The sequence below is a fragment of the Mustela lutreola genome, chromosome 7 (genome assembly GCF_030435805.1).
Source record: "Mustela lutreola isolate mMusLut2 chromosome 7, mMusLut2.pri, whole genome shotgun sequence".
In the NCBI taxonomy this organism is placed as follows: Eukaryota; Metazoa; Chordata; class Mammalia; order Carnivora; family Mustelidae; genus Mustela; species Mustela lutreola.
This window is the reverse complement of record NC_081296.1, coordinates 120157073-120177679: the sequence shown is the minus strand read 5'-3', so window position 1 is coordinate 120177679 and position 20607 is coordinate 120157073. Positions and strand designations below refer to the sequence as shown.

The window sequence follows — 20607 nt, the reverse complement described above, 5'->3', positions numbered from 1 at the left end:
TAAAAATTATTATGTATTGGTCACTGTCCTGGGCCCTACGAAGTTTCAAGAGTTCTTGCCTTAAATGGGACCAGATTTACAAAAGAGTTTGTGATTGGTCCTAAGATGATTTTGAGACCATAAAGAAAAGGCTTACTTGAGTGTTGGGAGAGGGAAGCTTTGCAGAAAGGAGAACTGAGTATAAGGGGTTGAATGGGAGTTTGCCAGACAGAGGGAAATGGGAAAAAGCAACAACAGAATAGAAAGTTGAATACTCACAGCCAGACAGAGCTTAGGGTATGTGTGGGAGAATAATAGTAGATGAGCAGAGTGAGACACAGCCAGATTGTGAAGGGACCTGTATATCTCATTAAGACATTTGGGTTTCAGGCACCTGGGTGGCTCAGTCGTTAAGCAGCTGCCTTCAGCTCAGGTCATGATCCCAGGGTCCTGGCATTGAGGCCCACATCGGGCTCCCTGCTCGGTGGGAAGTCTGTTTCTCCCTCTCCAGCTCCCCCCTGCTTGTATTCCCTCTCTCTGTTTCTCCCTCTCTGTCAAATAAATAAAAATCTTAAAAAAAAAAAAAAAAAAAGACATTTGGACTTCTCACAAAGTACTTGACATGGAAAAAGTACTCAGGAGGGGCGCCTGGGTGGCTCAGTGGGTTAAAGCCTCTGCCTGCAGCTCAGGTCATGATCCCAGGATCCTGGGATAGAGCCCTGCATCTGGCTCTTTGCTCAGCAGGGAGCCTACTTCCCTTCCTCTCTCTCTGCCTGCCTCTCTGCCTACTTGTGATCTCTGTCAAATGAATAATAAATAAAAATCTTTAAAAAAAAAAAAAAGAACTCAGCAAAACGTTTTATTTGTCAAATATTTATTGAGCACATATTATACAGCCTTTTCTGAGCTAGGTGCAGAAATACAGTAGTCAAAGACACAGACAGTCTTTGCTCCTATGAAATTTAAGTGCAGAAGAGAAAACTTAAAGCAAATATTTGTTTAACTTTCATTCATCCGATATTTACTGAATATTTACTATAAGTCAAAAGCAAATAATTAACCCAAGTATCTTTCTGTATATAATTGTGATCACTGGTCTGGATAAACAAATTACCTATATGGGAAAAAAAAAAAAGACATTTGGGCTTGATATAAAGAATCAGTAAAGAATTTTAAGCAGCTAACTAATATGGTCAGATTTTATTTTAGAAGGGGAATGCTGATGGCTGAACAGAGAATGAAGGAGAAGCATAAGACCCTGGATACAGTGGACCATGTTAGGAGCCTTTGTGGCAATTGTCTGAGTAACATAGGAATCTAGAGTGTCCTAAATCCAATTTCTGAGGCAGAAATTAACCAGACTGATTGGACATGGGGAGTGAGAGGGAAAGATTCAAGGGTATCTGCATTTTCTCACTTGGTCATTGGACTGAATGATAAACTTAAATAAGAAATATAAAAGAGGGAGCACCTGGGTGGCTCAGTGGGTTAAAGCCTCTGCCTTTGGCTCAGGTCATGATCTCAGGTCCTGGGATCGAGCTCCGCCACATCGAGCTCTGCTCAGCAGGGAGCCTGCTTTCCTCTCTCTCTCTCTGCCCGCCTCTCTGCCTGCTTGTGATCTCTCTCTTTGTCAAATAACTAAATAAAATCTTAAAAAAATATATAAAAGAAACATGCTTATTTGGGTTGTAGATGAAAGCATCAGGGTGCTTATAGAATAGAGAGCATAATGTATATCCAATCTAGCCCTTCAAAGCCTTCAAAGTAGTTCTCTTGACATTAAAAATAACATTTAGGAAGAAGATACTATGTGAATTGAGAGGCAGTATACTATAATATTTAATAGCAAGGATTCTAGAAACAGACTGCTGGGTTCACATCCTGGATCCATCTCTTAGTAGCTGTGTGACCTTGGACAGCTTACTTCAAGCTAACTACTTTGTCTCTTCAAAATGGGGGTAAATCATAGTATTTTTTTTAATAAGGGTTTTGTGAAGATTAAATTATTTAATATATATAAAGCCCTTAAAATACTGCCTGACAAGAGCCATTAGCCATTGTTACTGTTCTTGGAAATTTGGATATTTAGATAAAACCCAAGAATACCAGCTCTGTATGCAGCTATTATGTTGCTCTACTTTCTCTTTTTTCCTAGAGCACTTACCTTCTAATATACTAGACGCTTTGTGTATTTCTGAAGTTAATAGTGTAGTATTTGTCTTCCTTTCACTAGAACAGTGTTTTTCAAAGCATGATCCCTGAACCACCAGCATCGCCATCATTTGGGAACTCTTTAGAAATGGAAATTACTGGGTCCCACCCAAGCTTTACCTTATTACTGTTTGAACAGTTTTTTTTTTTTTTTTTTTTTAAGGTTTTATTCATTCATTTGACAGAGAGGGAGAAGATAGTGAAAGAGGGAATACAAGCAGGGGGAGTGGGAGAGGGAGAAGTAGGGTTCCTGATGAGCGGGGAGCCCAATGCGGAGCTCCATCCCAGGACCCTGGGATCATGACCTGAGCCAAAGGCAGACGCTTAACAACTGAGTCACCCAGGTGCCCCTTAACAGTCTGTTTTAACATTCGTCCAGAGGATTTCTGATTCATGTCAAGTTTGAAAGCAACTGAGCAAAAACCAAGCTCTCTGTTTTCTTCACATCTTTGTTAACACTTGTTATTTCTTATCTTTTTTTTTTTTTAAAGATTTTATTTATTTATTTGACAGAGATCACAAGTAGGCAGAGAGGCAGGCAGAGAGAGAGGAAGGGAAGCAGGCTCCCTGCTGAGCAGAGAGCCCGATGCGGGGCTCGATCCCAGGACCCCGGGATCACGACCCGAGCCGAAGGCAGAGACTTTAACCCACTGAGCAACCCAGGTGCCCCTATTTCTTATCTTTTGTTAATAGCCATTCTCTGATAAGTGTGAGGTAGTAGTATCTCATTGTAATTTGATTTGCATTTCCCTGATGTTTGTGATGTTGAGTACCTTTTCTTGTACTGTTGGCTATCTCTAGGACTTCTTTGAAAAAATTCTATACAGATTTTCCACCCATTTTTTAGTTAAATTGTTTAGGGGTTTTGTTTGTTTGTTTGTTTGTTTGCCCGCCCTTGAGTTGTAGGAGTTATTTATATATTTTGGATATTAATCCATTATCAGATACATGATTTGCAAATCTTTTCTCCCATTTGGTAAATTGCCTTTTAATTTTGTTGGTGGTTTCCTCTGCTGTGCAGAAGCTTTTTAGTTTGATGTAGTCCCACTTGTTTATTTTTGCTTTTGTTACCTTTTGGTTGTCAAATCCAAAAAAATCATCACTAAGACATGTTGAGGAACTCTTATGTTTTCTTTTAGTTGTTTTATGGCTTTAGGTCTTGCATTCAAGTCTTTGGCCATTTTGAGTTAATTTTGTATATGGTATAAGGTAGTGGTCCATTTCCATTCTTTTGTATTTTTCTGTAAAATTTTCCCCAAACTGTGTATTGAAGAGATTGTCTTTTCCTATGAGATAACACAAATATATAGATACATTGGTCTCTGTCCCTGGTTCCTGCACAGAGTTCCTGAAATCCTTGTCATTTCCTAAGTGATAAGAACACTAGGAGCATCTTTTGTTCTAAGGAGATGACTCTGGATGGCCTCCTGGATGGGGACTGGTCACCAGAAAGACCAACCAGTGATTAGAAGCTTGGATTTCAGCTCTATGCCTTGTCCTCCAGAAAGGGAAGAGGGGCTGAAGTTGGAATTACTAATTGACCATGCCTATGTGAGGAAGCCTCTGTAAAATCCCAGTCATATATAGGGTTCAGGGAGCTTCCAGGTGGGTGAACATATCCAGACCTGGAGGGCGATGCACCCCAGCTCCACAGGAACAGAATCTCCTGCACTCAGGACCCTCCCAGACCTCACCCTGTGTATCTCTTTATCTGGTTGTTCCTCTGTATTCTTTATCATAACCCTTAATAAGTTGGTAAGTGTAAGTGGCCATCTCCCTGAAGCGGGTGAGCATATCTAACAAATTAATTGAGCCTGAAGAGAGTGTCATAAGAACCGCCAATTTGTACCCAAATTGGACAGAAGTTGTGGGTTAACCTGGGGATCTGCTACTTGTCCCTGACATTTAAAGTGTGTGTTTGGGTTGGGGGGTAATCTCGTGAGTCTGAACCCTTAACCTGTGGAATCTAATGCTGTCTCCATGCAAATAGTGGCCGAATTAAGTTCAACTGTGGACACTCACTTGGTGTTGTAGAGAATTGTTTGGTGTGGAGAAAAACCTCCATACATTTGGTGACCAGAAGTGAAGTGTTCTATATGAGTAGTAAAGGAGAAACATAAGAAGCATACACGCAGGGTTTTTCTCTGTACAGAGAGAAAGACACAGGAGCGGGAAAGACTGGGTTTTCCCAGTATAGTTTCCCATTGTATATTCTTGACTCCTTTATTGTAAGTTAATTGACTGTGTGTGTATGTTTATTTCTGGTCTGTATTCTATTTCATTGATTTTTTTCATCTGTTTTATTACAGTACCATACGGTTCTGATGACTATAGCTTTGTAATATCCGGAAGCATGATACTTCCAGCTTTGTTCCAGTTGGGGTCTTTTGTGGTTCCATACAAATTTTTGGATTGATTATGCTATTTCTGTGAGAAATGCTTTTGGAATTTTGATAGGGATTGCAAAGTCTGTAGATTGCTTTGGGTAGTATAGACCTTTAGCAGGATTAATTTTTCCAGTCCATTGGCATGGACTATCTTTCCACTAATTTTGTCTCTTCAGTTTCTTTCCTCAGTGTCTTGTAGTTTTCAATATACATGTCTTTAACTTCCTTGGTTAAACTTAGTCTTTTGTTTTTTTTTTAAGATTTTATTTATTTATTTGAGAGAGAGAGAACAAGAGCTGTGGTAGAGGGAGAGGCAGACTCCCCACTAAGCAGGGAATCTGATGCAGGGCTCGATCCTGGGACTCCAGGATTATTACCAGAGCCCAAGGCAAGACACTTAACTGACTGAGCCACTCAGGCTCCCTAGTGTTTTACTCCTTTTGTTGCAATGGTAAATGCACTGTTTTCTTAATTTCTTCTTCTGATAGCTTATTATTAGTGTATAGAAATGCAGTCAGTTTTTATATATTGATTTTGTATCCTGCAGCTGTACTGAATTTGATTATTAAGTCTGACTGCTTTTTTTGGTGGAGTCTTTAGGGTTTTCTTTTTCTTTTTTCTTTTTTTTTTAGATTTTATTTATTTATTTGAGAGAGAGCATGAGCGAGGAGAAGGTCAGAGGGAGAAGCATACTTCCCGTGGAGCTGGGAGCCCGATGCGGGATTCGATCCTGGGACTCCAGGATCATGACCTGAGTTGAAGGCAGTCGTCCAACCAACTGAACCACCCAGGCGTCCCTCTTTAGGGTTTTCTATGTATAATATGTCATCTGCAAATAGTGACGGAATTTACTTCTTCCATTCCAGTTTGGATACCTTTCATTTTTTCTTGCTGTTTGCTCTGGCTAGGACTTCAATACTATGTCAAATATAAATGGTGAGAGTGGGCATCATTGTCTTGTTCTTGATAGTAGAGGAAAAGCTTTGAGCTTTATATTCACCAGTGAGTAAGTATAATGTTAGCTGTGGGCTTGTCACGTATGGCCTTTATTTTGTTGAAGTATGTTCCTTTTGTATCCAGTTTGTTGAGATTTTATATAATAAATGGATGTTGAATTTTGTCAAATGCTTTTTTTGCATCTTTTGAGCTGATCATACTGTTTTTACCCTTCATTTTGTTAATGTGGTATATCATGTTGGTTTGTGGATACTGAACTGTCCTTGTGTCCCTTGAGTAAATCTCACTTGAGCATGATGTATGATCCTTTAATGTTTCATTGAATTTGGTTCGATAATTTTGTTGAGGATTTTTGTACCCATGTTCATCAGGGATAGTTTTTGTGGTTTCCTTGTTTTCTTTTGGTATTGCCATATGCTGACTTCATAAAAGTTTGTAAGTGTTCCCTTTCTTATCACAAGCTCTGTCTTTTGTCTGTTTTGTTTATTATGTATCCTAACCACCTAGAAGAGTGCCTTATACATATGAGGTGCTCCATAAATATTTGTTGAATGATTGTATAAGTACTGTGAATTGTTGGGGAGAGACTATTAATAATATATGATTGGGTGTTGAAACTGAGTGTAATCTTATTTTTATTCTGCCACGTTTTTCCACATTTTAATCACTTTTTAAATTTTTCTTAGATTTATTTATTTACTTTAGAGAGAAAACTCACATGATGGGGGAGTATTTTAGACAGACTCCAAGCTGAGCACAAAGCCCAAGGCAGGCCTCAGTCCCACAACCCTGAAGATCATGACCTGAGCTGAAACCAAGAGTCAGGTGCCCTGCCGACTGTGCCGCTGAGGAGCCCTGTCATTACTTGTAAACCGGGTATCCACACCTATTAAAACAAAGGACTGAATAATAGACAAAATATGTTCTTTTTAGGAAGTTTGTATGGCAATGATAGTCTGTTAATATATGTGATTAATTATTAAGCCATTTAATATTATATTAAACACAGCCATAATTTCTAGTTTTAGTTTTGTAGCATCTGAAGTTCTCTCCAGATAAAACCTCAGAATGCTACAAATTATTATCCAGATAATACAGTAAATGCCCCTCATCATGTTTTAGTTTTGATTTCGTAGTGCCTGAATGCAGCTCCAAATGTATTAATGAGTGTTGTAAAATTATTGAAAGCTTGCCATTTTGATTCACTCAAATTTTAGTATGTGTCCACAGGACCCCATTATTTTGGGAAACAGCAAAAATAATCACTATGGATAATCGTATGCAACTGGTTGGTGAACACCAATTACTCATTGATTGAGTTAATTTTTCTTTCTTTTTTTTTTTTTTTAAAGATTTTATTTATTTATTTGACAGACGGAGATCACAAGTAGGCAGAGAAGCAGGCAGAGAGAGGAGGAAGCAGACTCCCCACTGAGCAGAGATCCCGGGACCCTGGGATCATGACCCGAGCCAAAGGCAGAGGTTTTAACCCAGTGAGCCACCCAGCCGCCCCTGAATTAATTTTTCTAATACTTCATATTCTTTGGTGAATTTTGTTTTTGCTCTTAATTCTCTCCCATCTAAGGATTTACTTTTAAAAATAATGGTAGTTACTGTTTATGAAACTCTTAATATGCCTAGCATTTACTAAGTGCTTATTATGTGTGTTATCTTTTAAACCTTTCAGACAACCCTACAAGGTTAGTACTGTTACATTTCTTTCCTGCAGCTAAAGAAAAGGACTTAGAGGGCTCGAATACAGGCCTGTCTTGTTTTGTTGCCCTTTACTTTATTGTACTTTACTTCATGGTGCCTCTCAAATACTGCATTTTTTTTACAAATTGAAGATTTGTAGCAACCCTGTGTTGAGCAAATTTGTGATTTGTATCAATATTCCAACAGCATTTGGTCCCTTTGTCTGTCTCACATTCTCACAGCACTTCAGACTTAAATTAGGCCAGTTAATAACCCTACCTTGGCCTCTTAGTGTTCAAATGAAAGGAAGAGTTACACATCTCTCACTTTAAATCTAAAGTTCAAAATGATCAAGGAAGGCATATTGTAAGCTGAAATAGGCCAAAAACTTCAATCTCTTCAAAGAATTAGCCAAGTTGTGAACACAAAGGGAAAGGCTTTGAAGAAAATTAAAAGTGCTTCTCCATTGAACACACGAATGATGAGCAAGCAAAACAGCTTTATTGCTGATATGGAGAAAGCTTTAGTGGTCTGAATAAAAAGATCAGACCAGCCACCACCTAATCCAGAGCAAGGCCCTAACTCTTCAATTTTGTGAAGTCTGAGACAGGTAAAGAAGCTGCAGAAGAAGAAAAGTCTGAAACTAGTAGGGGTTGGTTCATGAGGTTTAAAGAAAGAAGCCGTCTCCATAACATCAAAGTGCAGGGTGAAGCTCCAAGTGCTGATGTAAAAGCCACAGCAAGTTATCCAGAAGATCTAGCTAAATAATTAATTAGTATCTCCAGGGTATGCCTGTGCTTTTACCTTCTATATATAGTATGAGATCAGGTAAACTATTGTGGTGTACAAATAGAGGATGTAGGTCCTAGAAATGCCACAGTGGGGCGCCAAAAGCAAATTAACCACATGATCCTGGTGAAACTGAAGTTTTCACCACTGCTCCAATGGGTCAAGGTTAGTCATTCTTGGGAGATAGTAAATGAACCCTCTGATGAGGAAGAGAGGCTGCCACCTTAGTTAAACATTAAGGTAGGCTTTCTCTAGCTGTTTTGGAGCTGACCCTTTCATGATGCCCCCATCCACTGAGTTTGCTAGTTAGTGAGTCTTAGAGTGAGTCACTGCCATGTGACTATTCTGGGAAGACATGTGGGTTGGGAGATAGTGTTTGAAATGGCTCACTCTTTTTTTGGTGCCCATTCCTCTCAGCATGCAGTCTTGCAATTTTGTAGTTAACTGTGGTGTTAACTCTAACTCTGTAAAAAAAGGTCTGAACAAGTTTTCTGAAGGCTATTCCCTGGGAGCACAAAAATGTCCCTCAGTGCTATAATATACAGAAGCCTTGGATTGGGAGTCAGGAGACTTGCATTCCAGAATGAGTATCACTACACATTTGCTCTTCCTGTGACCTTAAGAAAGACAGTTTCTCCAGGCTCTAGTTTCCTCAGCTGTAAAATGAGAAGGTTAGATTAGATGATCTCAGAGATTCATTTCCACTCTAACATTCGTGGGTTTCACAATTCTGAGACTTAACGTATAAAGAAGCACCTACTGATAACCTCTCAGTTGGGTAGAGTTCAGCCTCTGAAGGCTGAAGCCTCTGAAGCCAGTTCCTCCCTGGCTTCATCATCAGAAGGGAGAATTTCAGAGGCTTTTTTTTAACCTTAGGATTCCATAAAGGATCTCATAATGTGGTAAAATTCTTAAAATTGTTTTCAAAGGGAGCATATTTCTTTTAAAAATATACAGGCTGTAGAGCACTCCTAAGATAAGGTATGCCTTCTGAAATTAGGTAGAGAGTGGAGTACCCCAGTTCCAAGAAGACTGAGGAACAGAATCAAGGTGAAAGGATGGAGATTCCGTGAGCTGTTCTTTGCTCCCTATTCTTTTTTTTTTTTAAAGATTTTATTTATTTATCAGAGAGAGAGGGGGGGAGAGAGAGAGCACAGGCAGACAGAATGGCAGGCAGAGGCAGAGGGAGAAGCAGGCTCCCTGCTGAGCAAGGAGCCCGATGTGGGACTCGATCCCAGGACGCTGGGATCATGACCTGAGCCGAAGGCAGCTGCTTAACCAACTGAGCCACCCAGGCGTCCCTTTGCTCCCTATTCTTAATTATGTAACCACATTCCTTGAATCATTCTGGAGTTAGCCTCTTAAAAATGCAGATTTTCTTGTCTTTAGCAAAGGAAGAATAAAGAAGGAAACTTTATGACCAACAGTTGTAGAAAAATCAAAGCTAGGAAGGGAATGCACTTACATGTCGAGTGTTTCTTGGATCAGGAGTGGTTGAGTGTGGAGATGTGCCTATTTAGAAGCGTAGTGACACTCAGCGACAGCGTATTACGGAGTAATATGATACCTCTCCATTGAAGTAGCCATTCTTGATTGCAGATATTATTTCACTGCTGGTGTCTGAGAACACCACTCAGGGATAGTGACAGCTGCTTTTGTGTTTATATCAGTTACATCATGGATGGTCAAGATGCAGACCATTTGCCATGGCTGAACTTTCTCCTATTTAAAACAACAACAACAAACCCTCGGTTTTGTGAGCAGTGTAGAGTAAGAAATAGTTCACTTGCAATGTCTTACGTCTATTAAGGGTATGTCGCATAACAATGGAGGAGGCATAGGAAAGGGTGCATTGTCATTTGCTCTTGCAGGCAGTAGCAACATCTAGGGAACCCTCTGCCAGGTTAACAGTTCTGGAAGCTATGGGATTTATAAAAGAAAAAGTAGATTTATTTCTCTCTTCTAGAGGAGTTTGATCTCCACTTGTGAATATAGAATGTCCATGTCTAGAGTGGTTCATGATCACTTAAAAAGCAGCTGACAGTTGACATGTGATAGATGTTGTTGTGATTAACAGAATGTAAATCCATATAAAGCATTGCAGTGATATTATATCTTACATGGGATTGCGTTCAAATGCTTATGATGACAACTAGGATAAAGAAATTAGCCAAGAAAATCTGAGGACAGCATGTTGAATACCCACATGCCATCCCTCCGTAAGCCCAACTCAGCTGTTTTCTTTGGCATTGAATAAAATTGCTCTTTTTTCAGTTGAAGTGCTGGCTTGTATTTAGGAGTCACAATGAATAAAAAGTAACATAGCTTTGAAAGACCATGTCCGCATACACATGATGCAGCATGGATGAACCTTGAGGGTGCTATGCTAAGTAAAATAAGCCAGACACAAAAGGACAAATATTTTACGATTTTATGATACCTAGACTCATCAGATTCATAGATATAGAGAGTAAAATGGTGGTTACCAGAGTTTGGGGGAATAGGAAATGGAGAATTAGTGTTCATTGGGTATGAAGTTTCAGTTTGGGTGGTGAAAAGGTTCTGGAGATGGGGTAGTGTTGATGGTTGCATAACAGTGTGAATGTATTTCTTGCCACTTGGTTGTATACTTAAAAATGGTCAAAATGGTAGATTTTATGTTATATAAATTTTACCAAAATAAAAAAAAGACTGTATCCCCAGATTGTAAAGATAATTCCAAACTCAAATGAACTCAGAAAAACAATGTAAGTAGTGATAACTTTTTGGTAGTAAGTAGGTTGCTTATATGTGGATTTTCAGGAAGAATATTCATTCGGATGCACACATTTTTAGAAATTAAACTGCTCATAAGTAGGGCTAATCTTTGCTTGTTACATATGAAGGGATGACCTGCCTCCTGTTTTATACCTAATGAAGGAGGTCAGGCCTCATTGTGGTTTTGATGTGCATTTCCCTAATGATTAGTGATGTTGAGTATTTTTTCGTATGTCTGTTGGCCGTCTGTAGGTCTTCTTTGGAAAAATGTTTATTCAGATCCTTTGCCCATTTTTTAATTGGATTATTTGGGGGTTTTTTGGTGTTGAGTTTTCTAAGTTCTTTATATAGGTCCCAAGGAGACAAAGAATTATTATCCAGGCTTACATGTCGAGTCAACCCCAAGGAAAGGTCCAAAATCTAACTCTGTTTTCACACCAGTGGTTCTCTCTTACACAGATGTTTATTACCAGGTGATACCATGCCAGTACTCCCTTCATCATTTTTGCCATGTCCAAGTACCATTTTTACTGTCACTTAATTGTTTTCTTTATATCAAGTTCTAAAATAAATTTACTTAATATGTAGTTATTTTAAAAGGATATTTCACATTACTGCTTTATTTTTTTTTTAAGATTTTATTTATTTATTTGACAGAGATCACAAGTAGGCAGAGAGGCAGGCAGAGAGAGGGGGAAAGCAGGCTCCCTGCTGAGCAGAGAGCCTGATGCGGGGCTCCATCCCAGGACCCTGGGATCATGACCTGAGCCGAAGGCAGAGGCTTAACCCACTGAGCCACCCAGGTGCCCCCACATTACTGCTTTAAATGGAAAATCGTTTTTTTAGTTTGAAGTATTTGAGTGTTTATGTAAATTTCAATTCTCCCAATATTGCTATTTACTTAAATTTTTTTTAGAAAGATTTCAATTTTATTTGACAGAGAGTGAAAGTGCAGCAGCAGTAGCAGTAGCAGTAGCTGTAGAGGAAGAGGGAGAAACAGGCTTAGGGAGCCAGATCCCAGGACCCTGGGATCATGACCTGTGCCAAAGGCAGATGCTTAACTGTCTGAGTCACCAAACCACCCCAGATTCTTAAAATTTATTTTTATTTTGGCTTTTTTTGATGTATAATTAACATATAGTGTTGTATTAGTTTCAGGTATACAATATAATGATTCAGTAATTCTATATATTATTCAGTGCTCATCAAGAGAAATGTACTTATGGGGCGCCTGGGTGGCTCAGTGGGTTAAGCCGCTGCCTTCGGCTCAGGTCATGATCTCAGGGTCCTGGGATCGAGTCCCGCATCGGGCTCTCTGCTCAGCAGGGAGCCTGCTTCCTCCTCTCTCTCTCTCTCTCTCTCTCTCTCTGCCTGCCTCTCTGCCTACTTGTGATCTCTGTCAAATAAATAAATAAAATCTTTAAAAAAAAAAAAAAAGAGAGAGAAATGTACTTAATTCCCTTTATCTATTTCACCCATCCCCCAGCTGCTTCCACTTTAGTAACCATCAGTTTGTTCTCTGTGTTTAAGAATCTGGTTTATTCTTTGTCTCTTTTTTATTTTGTTCATTTGTTTCTTGAATTCCAAAATATGAGTGAAATCATATGGTATTTGTCAGGGTGCGTAGGTAGCTCAGTCAGTTAAGCGTTTGCCTTTGGCTCAGGTCATGATTGCCTGGTACTGGGACTGAACCCCAAGTTGGGCTCCCTGCTTAACAGGGAGTCTACTTCTCCTTTTCCCTCTGCCCCTTCCTTCTGCTCATGCATGCACACACTCCTGCTCTCTCTTTCAAATAAAATCTTTAAAAAAAAAAATCATACAGTATTTGTCTTTCATTTTGACTTACTTCACTTAACATTATGCCCTCTAAATCTACCCATGTTGTCGCAAATGGTAAGATCTCATTCTTTTGCTTTTTTATGGGTGAATCATATTCCATTTGCATATTCATATACACATATACACATACACACACACCCCACATCTTTTTTCTTTTTTTTTGAAAGATTTTATTTATTTGACACAGAGAGATCACAAGTAGGCAGAGAGGCAGGCAGAGAGAGAGGAAGGGAAGCAGGCTCCCTGCTGAGCAGAGAGCCCGATGCGGGACTCGATCCCAGGACCATGAGATCGTGACCTGAGCCAAAGGCAGCGGCTTAACCCACTGAGCCACCCAGGCGCCCCTCCACACACCCCACATCTTAATCCATTTATCTATAGGTGGACACTTGGGTTGCTTCCATATCTTGGTTATTGTAAATAATATTAAACATAGGGGTGCATATGTCTTTTCAAATTAGTGTTTTTGTTTTCTTGGGGTAGTTACCCAGTAGTGGAGTTACTGGATCATATGGTGATTCTATTTTTAATTTTTGAGAAAACTCCGTACTGTTTTCCACAGGGGCTGCATCAGTTTGCATTCCCATGAATAGTGCATGAGGGTTCCTATTTCTTCACATCCTTGCCAACACTTATTGTTTCTTGTGTTTTTCATTTTGTTTTATTTTATTTATTTATTTATTTGACAGACTGAGAGAGAGAGACAGAGAGCAAGCACGATCACGGAGAATGGCAGGCAGGGGAGAAGCAGGCTCCCTGTTCAGCAAGGAGCCTAATGTGGGGCTCCATCCCAGGGTCCTAGGATTGTGACCTGAACCCAAAGGCAGCCGCTTAACTGACTGAGCCACCCAGGCTTCCCTTGTGGGTTTTTTTGGCCATTCTTACAGGTGTAAGGTGATATCTCATTGTGGTTTTGATGTGCATTTCCCTAATGATTAGTGATGTTGAGTATTTTTTCATATGTCTGTTGGCCATCTGTAGGTCTTCTTTGGAAAAATGTTTATTCAGATCCTTTGCCTATTTTTTAAGATTTTATTTATTTGTCAGAGAGAGAGAGTGCGAGAACGAGCATAGGCAGACAGAGTGGCAAGCAGAGACAGAGAGAGAAGCAGGCTCTTCGCTGAGCAAGGAGCCCGATGTGGGACTCGATCCCGGGACACTGGGATCATGACCTGAGCTGAAGGCAGCGGCCCAACCAACCAAGCCGCCCAGGCGTCCCTTTTGCCCATTTTTCAATTGGATTATTTGGGGGGGTTTTTTGGTGTTGAGTTTTCTAAGTTCTTTATATAGTTTGGATATTTACCCCTATTGGATATATCATTTGCAAATTCAGTAGATTGCCTTTTTGTTTTGTTGATGGTTTATTTTGCTGTGTAAAAGCGTTTTCTTTTGGTGTAGTCCCAATAATTTCATTTTGCTTTTGTTTCCCTTGCCTGAGGAAACATATCTAGAAAAAATGTTTCTGTGGCTGTTGTAAAAGAAATTATTGCTTATGTTTTCTTCTAGGAGTTTCATGGTTTCAGGTCTCATTTAGGTCTTTATCCATTATATATGTGTATAGTGTAAGAAAGGGGTCCATTTTCATTGTTTTGCATAGAGCTGTCTAGTTTTCCCAGCACCATCTGTTGAAGAGACATTTTCCTGTTATATATTCTTGCTCCTTTATTGTAAATTAATTGGTCATGTGAGCATGGGTTTACTTCTGGGCTCTCTCTTCTGTTCCACTGATCTGTATGTTCATTTCTTTGCCAGTACCACACTGTTTGATCACTACAGCTTTATAGTGTATGTTGAAATCTGGGATTATGGTACCTCCAGCTTTGTTGTTCTTTCTTAAGATTACTTTGGCTATTCAGGGTCTTTTGTGATTCTATGTAGATTTTAGTATTATTTGTTTTAGTTTTTATGATGCTATGATACCAAATGCTGTTGGTAGGGTGCCTGGGTGGATCAGTTGGTTAAGTGACTGCCTTTGGCTTGGGTCATGATGATGCCTTAGTCCCCGGATCGAATCCCACATCGGGCTCCCAGCTCAATGGGGAGTCTGCTTCTCCCTCTGACCTTCTCCCCTCTCATGCCCTCTTTCATTCTCTCTCTGAAATAAATAAATTAAATCTTTGGGAAAACAAAAAAAAAGCTGTTGGTATTTTGATAGGGATTGCTTTAAATCTGTCAATTGCTTTAAGTAGTGTGGACATTTTAACAATATTTGTTCTTCCAGTCCATTAGCATGGAATATCTTTCTGAGTTTCTTTTATCAGTGTTTTATAGTTGTCAGAATACAGATCCTTCACATTGTTGGTTAAGTTTATTTCTAGGTATTTTATTATTTTTGGTATGATTGTAAATGGGATTGTTTTCTTAATTTCTCTTTCCGCTACTTCATTATTAATGTACAGAAATGCAACAGACTTTTGTACATTAATTTTGTTTTTTATGACTTCACTGAATTCATTCATTCTGGTAGTTTTTTGCTGGAGTCTTTAGAGTTTTCTGTATATATAATCATGTCATCTGCAAATAGGGAATGTTTTACTTCTTCCCTACCAGTTTGTGTGCCTTTTATTTCATTTTGTCTGATTCCTGCAACTAACACTTATGGTACTTTGTTGAATAAAAGTGCTAAGGGGGGGGGCATTTTTTTTTTTTTTTAAGATTTTATTTATTTTTTTGACAGACAGAGATCACAAGTAGGTAGAGAGGCAGGCAGAGAGAGAGGAAGGGAAGCAGGCTCTCTGGCAAGCAGAGAGCCAGACACCGAGCTTGATCCCAGGACTCTGGGATCATGACCTGAGCCAAAGTCAAAGGCTTTAACGCACTGAGCCACCCTGGTGCCCCAAGATATCTTTGTATATCTTTGTCTTGTTTCCCCTTCTTAAAGGAAAAGCTCTGTTTTTCCCCATTGAGTATGATGTTGTGGATTTTTCATATATGGCCTTTATTATGGTGAGATATGCTCTCTTTAAACCAACTTTGTTGAGAGTTTATCATGAACAGATGTTGTACTTTGTCAGATACTTTTCCTTCATCTACTAAGGTGATAATAATGGTTTTTTATTCTTTCTGTTAATTGATGTGATACATCACATTGATTCATTTGCAAATACTGAACCATTGTTGAATCCCTGGAATAAAGCCCACTTGATTGTGGTGAGTGACTTTTTTAAGGTATTGTTGGATATGGATTGCTAATATTTTGGTGAGGATTTTTACATCTATGTTCATCAGGGAAATTGGCCTGTAGTTTTTATTGTTGTTGTGTCTTACCTTTTAATATCAGGGTTATGCTGGATTAGAATGGATTTAGAAGTTTTCCTTCCTTTTCTATTTTTTTGGAATAGTTTGAGAATAGGCAGTAGCTACTCTGTACATGTTAGATAGAATTTGCCTGTGGAGCTCTCAGGTCCTGGACTTTTGTTTGTTGGGAGTTTGTTGATTACTGATTCAATATATATGCTGGTAATCAGTCTGTTCAGTTTTTATTTATTCCTGTTTCAGTTTTAGTGATCTATATGTTTCTAGGAATTTATCCATTTCTTCTAGGCTTTCCAGTTTTTTGGCATATAGTTTTTCATAATCTTATAATTGTATATCTTGGTGTTGGTTATTTCTTCTTTCTCATTTATGATTTTGAGTCCTTTCTATTTTTTTCTTAAGTCTGGGTAGAGGTTTATCAGTTTTATTGAGTTTTATTTACCCCCAAAGAACCAGCTCCTGGTTTCATTGATCTCTTCTGTTGGTTTTTGTTTCTGTCATTTATTTATGCTCTAATCTTTATTATTTCTTTCCTTCTGCTGGTTTTAGGTTTTATTTCTTGTTCTTTTTCTAGCTCCTTTAGGTGTAAGGCACGCCATTGTTTTTGAGGTTTTGTTTGGTTTGTTTTTATCTCCGTTCCATTTATTTCTGTGCTAATCTTTATTATATCCTTTCTTCTACTGGCTTTGGACTTTGTTCTTTCCCTTGGTCCTTTAGGTGTAACGTTAGTTATTTCTTTGAGAGTGTTCTTATTTCTTGAGGTAGGCCTGTATTGCTTTAAACTCCCCTCTTAGAACGGTTTTTGCTGCATCCCAACAATTTTGGACCATTGTGTTGGTCTCTATGTACTTTTAAAAAAATTCCAGTATAGTCGACATACAGTGTTTTATTAGTTTCAGGTGTACAATATAGTGATTCAGCAATTCTGTACATTATTCAGTGCTTATCATGATAAGTGTCCTCCTAATACCCTTCACCTATTTTCCCCTTCCTCCCTTACCTCTGAAAAAGACCAGTTTGTTCTCTGTATTTAAGCATCTGGGTTTTTTTCTTTTATTTTTTTTCTTGTTTCTTTGTTTTTAAATATTGTATTTATTTATTTGACAGAGAGGAGAGATCACTAGTAGGCAGAGAGGCAGGCAGAGAGAGAGGAACATGAGAGAAAGAGAGAGAGAGAGAGAGAGAGGAAGGGAAACAGGCTCCCTGCTGAGCAGAGAGCCCAATGTGGGGCTCGATCCCAGGACCCTGAGATCATGACCTGAGCTGAAGGCAGAGGCTTAACCCACTGAGCCACCCAAGTGCCCCTTCCTGTTTGTTTTTGTTTCTTAAATTCCACATATGAGTGAAGTCATACGGTGTTAAGTCTTCCTCCAGCGGACTTATTTCACTTAGCATTACACCCCTAGATCCATGTATGTTGTTGCAAATGGCAAGATTTTATTTTTTATGGCTGAGTAATAGCCGTGTGTTTGTGTTTTGAGTAATAGCCGTGTGTTTGTGATTGTGTGTGAGACATATCTTATCCATTCATCTGGGATAGACACTTGGGCTGCATCCATGTTTTTTGGCTACTGTAAATAATGCTGCAGTAAACATAGGGGTGCATATATCTTTTTGAGTCAGTGTTTCTGTTTTCTTTGGGCAATTAGTAGTTGATTTACTGGGTCATAGGGTAGCTCTATTTTTTATTTTTTGAGGAACCTCCATACTGTTTTCCACAGTGGCTGCACCAGTTTGCATTCCCACCAGCAGCATATCAGGGTTCCTTTTTCTCCACATCCTTGCCAATACTTGTGTCTTCATGCATTTTTTTTGATGTCTTGTTTTCTTGGTTGACCCATTCATTGTTCAGTAGCATGTCATTTAGCCTCTATATATGTGTTCTTTCCAATTTTTTCTATGATTGATTCCTAGTTTTGTACCATTGTGTTCAGAAAAGATGCATGATAGAATTTCAGTCTTTTTAAATTTACTGAGACTTGTTCTGTGGCTAGTATGTGATCTATCCTGGAGACTATTCCATGTACACTTGAATATGTATTGCAGTGTTTTTGGATGGAATGATATATATATCTATTCAGTGGAAAATCTTTCAAACCTACCTAAGTGATCAGAAAAATACAGTGAAGGCAGAACAGTGTTGTTTTAGTTAAGTGTTACTGCTTGGCAGCTGAAGCTTCTTCTTTTTGTTTAAAGAAGAAATTAGTAGTTTTAGGTATTAAAGACATACTAGTCAATTAAACATATAAAGACAAAATGACAAGTTAAAGGATTGAAACAGAATTGAAAGGGGAATCACTCACTGTGTGTGTCAGTGGTATTTGCATCATTTTACATATTACCATCAGTGGGTATGGCCAAGAAATATGTACCATGCCATGCACTCTCCCAGCAAGCAGAGTAGGTGAGTTTTGAATTTGTTTTGCAGAGAAGCAGTTGATAAGGGTTAATATAGAGAAGTGTTTTATAGTGGAGGTAAGAGTGGGGACAAGGAGCCACCTGGGTGACTCAGTCATTGGGAGTCTGCCTTCAGCTCAGGTCATGATCCCAGGGTCCTGGGATCAAGCCCCGCATTGGGCTCCCTGCTCAGTGGGAAGCCTGCTTCCCAATACTGATTTCAAAGAATCAGTATTGCTAAACATTCTTGTTGATGAAGGTGTGCATGATCCTTCTAGGGGACAATTAATTGACAGTGGTTAACTTAGACCTCTACTGTTTCTTAGTAGGAGAATACTAACCTTTGGGGCCAGATAATTGTCATGCAGGAGTGTCCCAAGCATGGATATTTTTTGTTCCCTGAGTACTAAATTCCGTTCATAATACCTACCCTTTCCCTTCCCCCATCATCATGTTAACAAGTTCCAGTGCATTTCTAAATGCTTTTTACAGGTGACCAGGTGGCTCAATCTTAAGGTTAAGCATTCAACTCTTGATTTTGGCTTTGGTCATGATCTCAGGATCATGAGATACAGCCCCATGCCACATCGTCCTTGTGCTAGATGTGGTATCTGCTTAAGATTCTTTCTCTCCCTCTCCCCCTCCTTCTCCGTACCCCCATCAGCTCACATGTACTTGTGCTAAAAAAAATTGTAAAAAAAAAAAAAAAAAAAAAAAAGTCCTTTTTAGAGATGATTAAGTACTACTAGCCCCATCAGGGGAGAGTTGGGCTGTTTATTCTAAGCAGAGGGAATGACCTCTAAATATATGAATAGAGGACTTAGCACTTAAAACTTGTCTCTCTTTTCTAGAAGAGAAGAAGAAGCTGATCAGAGATTTTGATGAAAAGCAACAAGAAGCAAATGAAACGGTGAGTACAGGGAACAAAGCCTTACTTCTTCTATCTGGAATTAGTCTTTTCTAGAAGTAATGCTTATTACCTGATCACAGATTAACTGTTCCTGTCTATTGATCTTGATTTTGATTATTTCTTACTAAATGAGGCCATTGGTGACGTACGTGATGAGGGAATTTGACAAACAGAAATGGATAAAGCTTGAATACTCTCTTAAAATGAGTCTTTGATGATATGAGTTAGTAAGGGCATTCTCAAACCTTTACCTGGGTGGTCTTCTAAAATTTCATTTAGGGGCACCTGGGTGCCTCAGTCTTCTAAGCGTGGTTTCATCTGGGTTCATGATCTCATGGGCCATGGGATTGGACTGTATCAGTCTCTGTACTCAGCAGGGAGTCTGCTTTAAAATTCTCTCCCTCTGCTCCCCCCACATGCACACACTCTAGAATGAATAAATAAATCTTTTAAAAAAAAATTGTGGGGACGCCTGGGTGACTCAGTTGGTTAAGCAGCTGCCTTCGGCTCAAGTCATGATCCCAGCGTCCTGGGATTGAGTCCCACATCGGGCTTCTTGCTTGGCAGGGAGCCTGCTTCTCCCTCTGCCTCTGTCTGCCTGTGCTTGCTCTCGCTTCTCTATGACAAATAAATAAAATCTTAAAAAAAAAAAAAAATTGTGGGTCCCTGGGTGGTTCAGTCAGTCAAGCATCAGCCTTTGTCTCATGGTATCAGGGTCCTGGGATTGAGCCCTGTGCAGGGCTCCCTGCTCAGCGGGGAGTCATCTTCTCCCTCTGCACCATCCCCATCTCTCTCTCAGATAAATACAATCTTTAAAAAAAATAAAAAATAGGGTGCCTGGGTGGCTCAGTGGGTTAAGCCGCTGCCTTCGGCTCAGGTCATGATCTCAGGGTCCTGGGATCGAGTCCCGCATCAGGCTCTCTGCTCGGCAGGGAGTCTGCTTCCTCCTCTCTCTCTCTCTGCCTGCCTCTCTGCCTACTTGTGATCTCTCTCTGTCAAATAAATAAATAAAAATCTTTAAAATAAAAAAAAAATAAAAATAAAAAAAAAAAAAAATAAAATTTCATTTAAAAATCTGGCCATTGGGGCACCTGGGTATCCAACTCTTGATTTCAGGTCAGTTATGATCTTAGAGTCATGGCATCAAGTCCCAGTTGTCTCGTGCTAGGCATGGAGCCTGCTTGGGATTGTCTCTTTCCCAGTGGCCCTCTCCGACATTCCCCCCTGCTTACTCTTTCTCTCTCAAAAATAAAAAGCTGGCCATTAAAATCAGTTATTCTTGGGGCACCTGGGTGGCTCAGTGGATTAAAGCCTCTGCCTTTGGTTCAGGTCATGATCTCAGGGTCCTGGGATTGAGCCCCACGCCAGGCTTTCCGCTCAGCAGGGAGCCTGCTTCCCTTTTTCTCTCTCTATGCCTGCCTCTCTGCCTAC

At 39.5% G+C, this 20607-nt stretch overlaps 1 protein-coding gene across 1 annotated transcript in view; it reads left to right on the top strand.

Annotated features, from left to right (window-relative positions):
• The window catches only part of VTI1B (vesicle transport through interaction with t-SNAREs 1B), a 30047-nt gene that overhangs the window by 2477 nt on the left and 6963 nt on the right, over positions 1 to 20607 (top strand). Inside the window, exon 2 of the mRNA XM_059182408.1 lies at positions 19118 to 19176. Coding sequence (XP_059038391.1) covers positions 19118 to 19176 — 59 coding nt within the window. The remainder of the gene's footprint in view (positions 1 to 19117; positions 19177 to 20607) is intronic.